General features: G+C 35.9%; 1 protein-coding gene across 1 annotated transcript; it reads left to right on the top strand.

Annotated features, from left to right (window-relative positions):
* Positions 1–6,835: 6,835 nt before the first annotated feature.
* Positions 6,836–11,514, top strand: LOC120348197 (uncharacterized). Its single transcript, XM_039418325.2, has 3 exons — positions 6,836–7,903; positions 8,404–8,536; positions 9,965–11,514. The coding sequence occupies exons 1-3, from the start codon at positions 6,936–6,938 to the stop codon at positions 10,172–10,174; spliced, it is 1,311 nt and encodes a 436-aa protein (XP_039274259.1). The 5' UTR covers positions 6,836–6,935; the 3' UTR covers positions 10,175–11,514.
* Positions 11,515–12,202: the final 688 nt, after the last annotated feature.

Genomic DNA, 12,202 nt, shown 5'->3' with positions numbered 1-12,202 from the left:
GATAAAATTTGTGCCAATACACGTAATACGTATTGGTGTTTTGCATTTATCAATATAATTCCACTTATGGAGTTCTTTACCGTCACATTGACACACACTACAACAGTCTCAGCTCGCAATCTATATAGCGAATTGGAAGGAGTAATACTGTGTTTCCCCGAAAATAAAACAGGTGTTTATCTCAATTTTCTTTCGAAAAATAACACTAGGGCTTATTTGGGGGGATGTCTTTTATATATATGCATTTATCGAAAACAAAATTACAAATAAGAGAATTACGAGATTTCCAAATACCGGTACACAAATTATGAAAACCAATATCCATTTACTTATAAATAACACGTTTTTATTCAAAATAAACTGCTAAACATGGATTATTCAAAAATGACCAATCGTTTGAAACGTGTAGAAGTAATTTCTTGTTATCGACAAGTCAAAAAAATGCGCGCTGTCGACTAGGTCTTATTTTAAGAGGAGGGCTCATATTAGAATCATTTTTAAAATTCAGGTTAGGTCCTATTTTCAGGCTTGGTCTTATTTTCGGGGAAACACGGAATTTTACACTATTTCGAGTACCTTGATCGTTTCTGAAGCGAATTCATTTCACTGCAAACACTAGATATTTTTTCCATACATTTATGAAGCATACAGCCTGTTTTTTAAATATGTATTACTGGTATAGACTGGATCCATATGGAAGAAAGGAATAGATAAACATGGCAATTCGAAACCAACAGTGATACATTTTGGCTTGTCGCGGCATCCGCTAGAGTTTGCTCCTGAGTGCTATATATGACCTCGTGCATGCGGCCATGAATTGACATACTTGCATGGATAGAATTCATATTAGTGGATACAGTGCGCGATTTCTTGTACCTAAATCTTAGTGTAAAATCTTAATATCCAACTTATTGATTCCACAACTTTTGCAAACAGCTTTCTCTTTACTTGGTAAAGCCTAAAAGCAAATTTTTGGAAATTTTAATATAACAATTCGGATTTGCATGCGTTTAGAATTCTCATATTTGTGTTCAATTTATAAGAATGAAGATAAAATTATCTTCTAAACCACGCAATTGTGTCAGTGTTGATATTTGGTTCATGTCGAGCTTGAACCTTGAACCGTTTATAAGAGTGAAAAGGGGTTTAAATGTGCGCTGAACTGTAGTATCTACTGTAGCCAGGATTTCGTTAGGTAAGATCGTTCACTATCTGACGAAGCTTTCGTTACCTATTCCAAAGATATCTTCATGCACTGCTTTAATGCTACGTGACTCGAATGCATTGATAATGCATTTTGAGTATGCACTATAGATATAATGTGTTTGTATATATATATGTGTAAAAACCAAACTAGTTAATCTGTTTTTAGAATATTTAATGCGAATGAAATTATACTAGTATTTTTGCTTTCATTCAATAGCGTGGTTATTACACGATCCAAGTGCATGAGCAATTTTGAAATTTTAATATTATGAATTGAAAACAATATCCTCATAAATTAGTCAACCATATATTCAATGGTTTAACAAAAGCGGAACTGCGTTTGAACAATACAAACTTATGATGTAATTCCTATTGTATTTGATCTATTTTTATGTATTCACCATGACTATGCTGGTATCAGTGTGTGTAACTGTAGAAAATTTAATATAGAGTTGAAGATGAAAACCTAAAAAGGAGAAGCTTAAAATAACGCGTTTACCGCTTACTGTCACAATATCTCATAAAACGAAAACAAAGATTGGCGCCAGTATATTGGCGTTTCGAATGATTACTTTTCAAGAGCTGAGTTACGTGATTGTACCTGAAGCCCAATCTGTAACAGAATTTTTTGTAAGAATATTAACACGTTTCTGATTGATAAGACTGAAATGATCAAAATCATTGTGTTAATAAAATAACTTTTAATTTAACAAATATTCACGCACTAATCAAGAAGTAACTAAAGCTATTTCTTTGTACATATCATTCCTTTTAGGCTTTTATCAAGGGCCGCCCACTAATACATTGTTTGGTCATGGTTTGAAAGATTGCGGATCACAATAAAATAACGTATTCGGTAACTTTCATCTACACTTGTAGTTGTGAAAACGATTTGTAATCACAATCACCCACTAGAATTCCATATGAGCTAAAATTGAATTATATAACCATAGCACGAATTGCGACAAAAAATGAATGATCTCGAAGGCAAATGTACGAGTTTGTGCTAGATGGCGCTACGAAGCAAAATTATTAAAATGAATCAATAACCATTTAGCGACAAACGGCAAATTCACACGTCTCGTTTACAAACACGAGTGATACTTGTCCATATTGCGTGATTAGAAAGTATTATTGGTCACCAAGTGTTACATATAACTCCGTTTGCAAATTTTTGTTGTTGGTGGTCATGATGCGTTGTATCTGTGACAGAATGCCGAAGAAATAGGCATTTCCTTGTAAATCAGATCTCGACACAGGGAATAACGCTCTACAAGAAGTGCAGAACGAGAACAATATGTCAATAATTAACAGCATTTTGTAGTCGTTTACTATACATTTGATGGCAAGCTATAAATGTTATCACAAAAGGTCCATTTGTAAAGATAATGGCCCGTGATCACATGCATATATGTTTGTATTGAAATAATAAATAGATAAGACTGTTATACACTGTGAACTACAGTTTGTTCACACCACTATGCAAAATTTTTTTAAAGTTCATCTATGTTATACTGAAATTCTAATTTTAATTGTTTTGTTAAAACCCAACAGCCGAGCGACTTCAAAATTAAGTGTTGTGATTACATTTTACGGCAAATCAATACATTCTTAATATGTGATTATTAAAGAAACTAAACCTACTTTAATTTATTCACATCTACTGGCATGCCACGAAATTGAATAGTGCTGTACATAACAATTTGTCAAAACATATATGTATCTTTTAAAATTATGGATAGATAAAGAGCATCCCTGGCAGTAATCAGAGATCAGAGATCACAGATTTCTAATTCCAACTTAGTGCATTGTAACCACACCCCGTCTTCTATTCTTCCGAAAGGACGTGAAGTTTTCACTGTAATTTATTGAATGATTTACAAAAAGCTATTATCGAGATACGTAAATTTACACGTGAAAGTATACAGCTGTACCTATAAAATGTGTTGCTTCACTGTAAGTCATAAATAAATAAAATGCATTCAATTTGTCGACTAAATACTACACTCACAAACAAGAAATACTTGTTAGCAAACAAAAAAAGATCACATGTGTGTGGAGAATGTGTGCCAGTTGCCCACTCCCCCAGCTGTTGTCTGCTTCAAGCAACATTTATTTCGAGAAGGTTTGCTTTGCACTACATTTATGCGTCGATAATGATAACATAAAATAACTTGTACATTTATTGGTGATGATTATGCATCGATCTGATCGCTCAACATACATTTTTATGCAGTTCAATTCTGGGGGAAATCATGAACTGGTTCATCATTAGTTGTTTTATTCAAATCGTTGCAGCAAGTTATTATATATTTTGCAACTAAAATTTTGCATATTAACACCCAAAACAATACAATTTCCCGTCTTAGTAATGGAACCCGTGATACACGTGATAATTTCGCAAGCGATACTTTGTTTAACCGGCAGCTTTTATTGCTCATTCCCCACTTGCGAAAGTCGCAGATGAGTCGTACCATCGTTCCAAGTCAACAATAGTTGTCCTCAGTTTCAGATCGGTGCCGTGTGCAATACCGTTTGATAACCAGCGAATCACCAACCAAAAAGCGAAGAGCGAGTTCGCCACAGAGCGATTTCGCAATCTTCGTTACAACGCCGGGCCGGCTTGCGCCGGTTCTGTTTGCGGTGAACACAGACGATAAGGAAAGAAACAAACACGAACTCCCTATCTTTATGTACTCTATATCGGGACACGTTGCGAGTCATTAACAGTCAAACTCGATACCTATAACAAAAGTAGTTTTGCGTGGTACATGCTTATCCAAGCGTAGTCACATACCCAACGTGATTGCGCAAAAGCAGAATTGGGCACAGAAAAACAAGTTGACCGCAGGTTTTAAATTATCCCATCCCAAGGCCGAGCAAATTGATTTTATGTTTAATGTTTCAAGACAAAGGTACAAGAAAACGCACGTTGTTGGAGGCCTTATTTTGAATTTTTATATCATGTTTATCACAACATTCATCCACACGTTTTCTCAGTTATTAGAATACAAATTTCTGTAGCGGTCAGACGGCAAATTCTGATTGTCCTTCCCACAATCCAGTTCATTTTTTTTCTTTCCCCCTTCTTCAATCTGTCAGGCATAGATTTCTGTGTCAAAAAACGATGGATAGCTGTTGAATTACGATATTATATTTATTTATACGGTAGTTTATTTATAAATGGGCCAAGGACAGCAATTTTACAAGCATGTGAGTTGTGAGTGGACTCGTGTGCAAAATAATGATATTGCAACATCGCACGGCACGGGAGCTGTGGGAAGATAAAGTGTGTATTAAATTAAGATAAGGAGGCTAGGTATTGTGTGTCCAATACAGATTTACCGTCAGTGATATTCAAAAAACAGTAATAATTACGTGGCATTTTGATCCAGAACCCCAGCTTTATATCGGCTTTGATTTGTGTCTAGGAAATTGTGAACCTGTAGCTTCATTATTTGGTTAAATTTTATATATGCTCGTAACCACAATCCAAGCTACTTTTTAACAAACGTATGAATGCTAATTATTAAACAACTTTTTTCAGCAGTAAAGTTACCAAATCGACTCCAAGAGAGCCGTAATCCAACCGTGTAAAACCGAGCGCGGGAGATTGAATGTGGTTCCGAAATCTTGCAAGTCTTGCGTGCAGAATGCCAAATTACAGGAACGTGGGGTCGTAATATAATTTCAAGTCCAAAAAACTATTAATTCCGCTTTAATAGTAACAAGTATATTCGTAAATTGTTTCACAACAACTAGGGTCGGATAGCAATAAAAGTGTTTATAATTCTTTTTGTGCATAGAAAGGTCAAAAAGACGGCTTGCTCATACGATTAACTGGCCACGGCTTCTCGTCCTGTTACTCACTTTGGTACAGTATGGGAATCGGGAATTGGTATGAATAATCATTTCGTACGAACTTGGTATGACGAAGAAAACTGTTCAGTTACGTAAACAACAACAATATGAATATTTTCAACTTCAGTAAAGTAAAGTGAAATATGATCAATCAAATTTATGTTACATTGGAGCAAAAATTGCAGACTTTTGTAATCTATATTTTGCATCTCCAAATCACCAAACAATTTTCAAGCCACAACACGATGCAAAGGTAGTAGAGTTTTTTAAGACTGGACATTAGCACGGATACGAGTGAAAGCGATAGTCTTCTTGGGAAACGACACTCTTTAACCTCACAAATTGCAACTCTGCAATATATATATCAGCAATCGTCACTGACCGAAATACTTACTGCGTTTTGTACCGAACCTATGGCAATATGATGTTAACTGGGTCGACAGTATGCAATACTAATAACATATTGTAGTCTATGTATTATTGGGCCAAGAGTGGTATGTATTATTGATCCAAGAGTGGCAACATATACCAAGAACAAATTATCAACAAAATCTCTTTGTTTTATTCTTTTATTATTTACAGAGCATTATTGTACCGAGATTCGAATCCACAATTTTGCTGTGTCCGAGGTATTAATAAATCCATCTTAATGGACAAAACAACATGTTTTGTTGATTCAGCGGTCATCACGAGAAAGGATCAATAAATGTGTCTCACGCTACGCAGCGAGTGAGTGGTCAGTACAGCGTAATTACTTGTTTACGTATGATAGTGCACTACTAGTGTCAAGGGCGTGTTATTTTCTCTTCGTAAGTAATGCAAACTGAATACGTTGCAATAAACAACTTAATAAACAACGGGTGCTTTAAAATATAAAACATAAAAACATATTTTATTATCCTTTTCTTATATACCTTTGTTTACTCTACTTGTATTTGCAATATCCCAGTGCTGGTCTAATCAGACCCGTTTTTTCATTAACGTTCATGCTTTTAACATTCATAGAATCAGACTTTATAAAGAAACCTGATCTCCTTATATAAAAGTATTGACATATATGTGATTCTATCGCAGCCTTACAGGCAGGGTTCGCATTGAACGACCGCATTAATTATGAAGTGATAGGATGACAGTAAAGAGAAAAGTAGAAGCGAGAGTCTCGCGTGATGGCGAGAAAAAAGCAGGCGGATTTGAAACGAACCCGTAGACCGTGCACGACGTTTGTTTAATAGTTTGTTGCATCAAGGCCTCTCTTTCTCGCGATAAAAACACATTGCACAATCCACGAAAAACAAAGAAAGTGCTACGAGTCGACGAGAAAAAATCGGAGGTACATATAAAATACAGTTTCGCACCATTGCCTCTTCAATAGTCAGCTGATACTCTTCAGCGCGTAGGTAGTTTCTATTGGCTGAGAAAGCCGGTTATCGCTTATCGTCACTTGTTGAACAAACAAGTCGGGAGCGAGCGAGCACTCAGCTGTTTGCGGGGGCAACGCGGCAAATCGAGTTGCAATTGGGTTTGAAGGGTTTAAATTACGCTTCTCAGGTGTGGCAAACTTACAGTTAGTTTTAATTAAGATACCTGCAGTGTTTTCACTATTATGTTGGAATAGTCTATATTAAAGTAGGAATTCATATATTTACAGTGTGCGAAATTATTCATGTCCAATATGTTATATAAGTTATTGTGCAATGCTTCCAAGTGATTAGTGCTACTAGTAACTTGAATGCCAGGTTTTACTAGATTTGAAAAAAAATTAAAATTATTTTCTTATATTTCACAGAATACCTACAATTATTATAATAAGCTTTTTGCAAGTTTTCATTGGTGGAATAATTCAGTATTTTACAATAAATCGCAGCCGGATGGTTCATTGCGATTTCGAAATTAGTGACGACGAACACAGTGTTGGTATGGACACCCAATCACTAGCAATCTACAGTGTTGCCTCATTCGTTAACCCCCGTCGATCGCCGATGGACTCCCATTTGGCAACAGTCTCAAATTACGGAACCACGTATTCGCAGAACCAGCAAATGCCAGCCATGGTGAAACAAGAACCGTACCTATCAGAGGAACCCGTTACTAACCAGTCAATGAGCGACGGATGTGTTTATCAACAGCCAGGATCGAACCATTCAAGTCCTTCGAATTCGCCCCACAATTGTGGTTCACTCACACCATCACCGGAAATGAACAATGGTAGCGAAAAGCACGACATGGGAAGTTATAACAATAATTATTGGCAAGGGGGAAGAGTCAGTGAATCGCAGAGTATAAGCGATACCGCAACCGAAGAGGAGGCATTCGATGAAATACTTGCTAATGTAAACGCCACATTGTCACAAATGACTCCCACACAACAGCAAGAGCAGGACTATTCTACTTACACAGTTGCATCGTCAGTGGGAATCATGGAACAGAATCGTTACACCCAATATCAGCAGCAGCCAATTCTGCCTGGTGTTACGCCCGGGTGCACAAACACGTACTCTACACCTGGTATCCCTCCGCCGCCTCCCCTAACCTACAGGTCATCCAGTGTGCCCGAATGTTCGCAGTATAGACTATCAGAAGTTTCCGAAATGTCGATGATGACAAAACACGAAAAACTTTATTCAGCTTCTAACACACCATCATGTAATATTTCAACGGCGAACCATACCGACGCAGGTTCATGGAGTTCTTACAGCAGCCCAGTTATGAGCGAAGCAAGCGAAATTTGCGAAAACGACACAATTCCAGGTTGCCACAGTGATTCAGAGATTTTGCCAGATGGGGAATTAATATCAATGTCTGTTCGTGAACTAAATAGAAGGCTCCGTGGTATGAGGTAAAATTTCTAGAAATTTGTTATTTTGCATTCGAATGTTGCCTAATTCTAGAAAAAGTTCAAAAGCACGTTAGTTCACAAAAGATTTTTAACGGTGAGCGGCGTTCGTTCAAAGACCCCCAAAGTTGGGCGGTCACATACACAAAAGGTGTCGATAATTTTCAGACCTAAGTGGACATGGATTGTCTAGCCGGTAGCCACAATAATAGTGGTCAGTAACTCGAGTACCCTGGAAAGCAGTCGGCTCGCTGTGTCAAGCAGTGAAAGCTATACTCTTGTAACATTTAACATACGTTGACCGTTCTTGTATTTCGGCTGAAAGAGGTTTATTAAGCTCGCCAACTATGCCCCATTGATGAATACATCCTGAGAGAACCTGTTCTATACCTGAATAAATTTGATATTTTGAATGCAACGTCCAGACTTTTCTCTGTCTTGTCGACAGATCAAACCGGCCAGTATTAAATTTCTAAAGTAAACCAATAATTCTCAAATTACAGCAAGGAACAAATCACATCACTCAAGCAACGTCGACGGACACTCAAAAATCGCGGCTACGCCCAGAGTTGTAGAAGTAAAAGGGTGATGCAAAGACATCTCCTCGAAAACGAAAAAATGGGACTTCAAAGCCAGGTAAATTCCTCAGAAAAACAATTTTATGCCTTTTTAAAATTGTTATTTGTGCAACCCTTGACAATGTTGTATATCGTAATCAATAATGGCGTCGCCAGAAACGAAAACGGCCATTTTGCACAAGCAGTAAGTAAAACTGTTGACAACTTGTGAGAATCATATTCAAATGTAGAAACTAAACTGCAAAGACCGATTTGCATTCATTTTCACAAGAATATTCAACCTGACTGTGTGTAAAAAACCTTTATTAAAATCAGGGCTGCTTGGGTGGGATATCTAGCTTAATGATGTGATTGTAATATCGCCAAATCGTAATAATTCTGATCTCAATATCGCTAAATCTCAACCAAATCCACATAGTAAAAATCTACTGAGACCCCATACCTATTCGCAACACGGAAATTCTTTTCATTGATACGGTTCTATGTTTGAAACTTCACTTTGGATTCAAGCAGGCTACTTCGCGTTGATCGAAAATTTATTCAGTTAACTTAAACTCATTGTATTGTAGTTATGTTTCGCAATGTTGATTAAACCTATCATAATTCGAAATCTATTTTGGGAGCAATTGAGTGGTGATCGAGAGTTGAGTTTACCCAATTATTACAATATCTATTCTGCAAGTGCGCAAACAACTTCCACAGAGCGTACATGATACCGATTGTTCTTATGAATTGTAGACCTCCAATTAGAAACAGTGTACAAATATTTGCGATGCCGGTACACAGATAAGAAGGATAACCTTACTGGTGGCGTAAACCTCGAAAAACCTCAATTTAGTTTACCCATTCGTAATAATAGTTGAATCCTATTCTGTTATAACTGCCATTTGTCCTCAAATTTAATATTTGACGGTATTTTCATTTGCGATATTTTCCCAATAATCGGCGAAATATCCGTGTCCTTCGTTATACTTACAATGCTACTTCTGCAACTATCATCTATTTGGTTAATGATTACCAATTTGAGCAATACTTCATGCGACATCTCCAAGTCGCGCGAAGTGTTTTCGAAGCGGAAAAACAATATGTGTGACAGTGATATAAGCGTCCGAGTTTTCAGTAAACATTTGGCGGCGTCTTGAACGATCGTTGGAGGCCAAGATGGCTTAGTGCCCTCGACCATGATTCGATAAAGGTTGTATGAACTTCACGTTATGCAAAATCTGGATGAAATTTTTCCAGAAGTTAAGTCGCATTCATTATGTTTACATATAAATAAATTCTAATAATATTATTTCCGTCGTTTAAGCGGTATTTAGAGACTTATTTACAGTCAAAGTTTTTGAAAGCAAATTAAGTTTTCCCGTTGATATAGCAATAGGCATAATATTTCATGAAAGATGAATTTGCAATATAACATTTCTTCTTATTGTTGTTGCATCTTTTAGCTGGTAAATTACAATACCCAATTTTAATTTTATTCCAGGTAAACCAATTGAAGCAACACTTATCTATTGTGATGCAAGACAGAGATTCCTATCGAATCAAATATGAAAGGCTTAAGAAGCTTCATCTTGGTCAACAAATTGCACCACATTCTATCCATTCCCAACAACAACAGCAACAGCACGAATCGCAGGTCCAGTGCGGTCCTATGACCTCAATGCATAATTTAAGCTCAGACATCTACATTTAATTGTTAAAATAAATGGTGTGAAACGCCATTCTGATCAAGTGCGCTGAAAATGCCATGAAAGAAGAAGAGAGGAATTTTACGGCGTGGACTTTATAATTTTTCCGCGTGGTGTTTTTTTTATATTATGCAAACGTATTCGAGCCAAAGCACAGAACAGAATATTATTATTAATTCTATTCGGAATTGCGTTGGTTGTCTGATTTCAGTTTTGAAGTATCTTACAAAAATTCAAATATTGCAGCAAAGTTGTGACAATTGCCATTTTTCATAATTTTATCTGAAACTAGCCATACAAATAACACATTGTGGCTAAATCATATCGTGTAATCAGACAGTATATTGATTCCATCTTCATAATTTTATTTAAAGTGCAAACTGTAATAGTTTTACATATTTTCAATGATAAATGTTCACCATTATCATGTCATTGTATTTTATCATTTCGACATTAAGTTACATTTGTGTCGATTTTTCTTTTCAGAAAACAATATTTATAGTAATTTTTTGTTAATGTTTTTGTGGAACCAGAGCGATAGGCTGCACGTGACGTAGCACTGTGACGTCACGATTTTTTTGAAGATGAATATATATATATATATATTTATCGTATGTTCCATATAAATAAAATTTTGTTCCTTCAAATAGCATGTTCCCCCTATGTTATGCAGTTTACGGCCACTTGTTAGTCAAGGAGTTTTGGGTTAAGCAAGTGATCATTTCTATGAAACCGTTCGTGGTGAATTGTATATTATTTTCATCTATGTAAAATAGCATTCCATTTTGAATAAGCAAGGCATCTGACTTTCTGGAAAAGTTTGCTTTTTTACATTGTAAATTATACATGCCATCGATAATTATTTCAAAAAACTGCTTTCACTTTAATTATTTTTTGATTTTTTCTTTTAATTATTTTAATGTTTAATTTTTAAGACTTTGTTGATTCCTGGATATATGATGATATTATATCCACCAAATAAATGAACCGAAAATCTAATATTTGAATTTGATAAAACTATAAGACAATGAGATAAAACCAAAAAGGTTCGATCTTCAAATCATAAAAACTAACGGTTCATTGCGCTGGCCGCAATGGGCCACAAGCCTGCACATTATGTCTCAACAAATTTTTTCCCTTTTTTACAATTTGAATTGTCTGTTCCAAAAAGCACACAACATTTCTTATAATGCTACAAACAAAAGAACTACAATTTTCCATGCATTCATTGTGACGTTCTTTCTATTTTGGCCAATCCAATTCATTGTGTAGTGTTACAAAATTTGCAATGACGCCGTTTGAAATTATTAGTCAACTTATTGAATAGAGTGATATGTAAAATAGAGTGACGTGTTGATGATTAAACAACCATGGCCATAGATGGACGGTGCCATTTAGGCTCAGTCTAAACACAATCCACGTATGCCAACGTATAATTTTGTCAAATTTTCGTGACAGTTTTCAGAGTCCACCGTTAAAAAGTTTCTTTAAATTGTGTTTGTTGCTTTTCTTATTCTTTCTTTGTTTCGAAATAAAATTGAATATTCAACAAGAAAGTATTTAATTTCATTATCGAGAAATATTAGAAAAGTAATAGCGGACAATGCCATTTTATTGACAGAATATCTAGAATATGTATCTGCGCTTGATATGTTTGGCAAATGGTGTGTGTTTCGTCAGGAATACAGACATGACTACTTAACTTGAAAATATCAACAAAATAATAGCAAACACATCCCGATCTCTCGCGCTGTATGAGTACTTTTGTACTTAAACATGTTTGACAGAGCGTTGAGGTTTGCACAAACGCGCTCTGAGTCGATGTCTGCTGTTTGTGACCCGGCTAATAGCTGGAAATTATAGGTTTACTTGATATCATATTTGCTCACACGAAAACAATGGTGGGTGGACAACAAGTCGGACATGTTAATTTCTACAATGGCAAATAAACCAAATCAACATATTCAAAATTAAAATTGACTAGTTTGGCTGATTGGTGGCTGATCCTGATCTTTAAGATATTGCTGTATCTG

This window comes from Styela clava, chromosome 11 (genome assembly GCF_964204865.1).
Source record: "Styela clava chromosome 11, kaStyClav1.hap1.2, whole genome shotgun sequence".
Taxonomy (NCBI): Eukaryota; Metazoa; Chordata; class Ascidiacea; order Stolidobranchia; family Styelidae; genus Styela; species Styela clava.
Note: the sequence above shows the minus strand (reverse complement) of the source record. Positions and strands in the feature narration are given on the sequence as shown.

Coding starts and splice junctions, on each gene's coding strand:
- LOC120348197 (XM_039418325.2), top strand. CDS start 6,936: ATGGTTCATTGCGATTTCGAAATTAGTGACGACGAACACAGTGTTGGT. Junction 7,904..8,403: donor AGAAGGCTCCGTGGTATGAG/GTAAAATTTCTA, acceptor CTCAAATTACAG/CAAGGAACAAATCACATCAC. Junction 8,537..9,964: donor AAATGGGACTTCAAAGCCAG/GTAAATTCCTCA, acceptor ATTTTATTCCAG/GTAAACCAATTGAAGCAACA.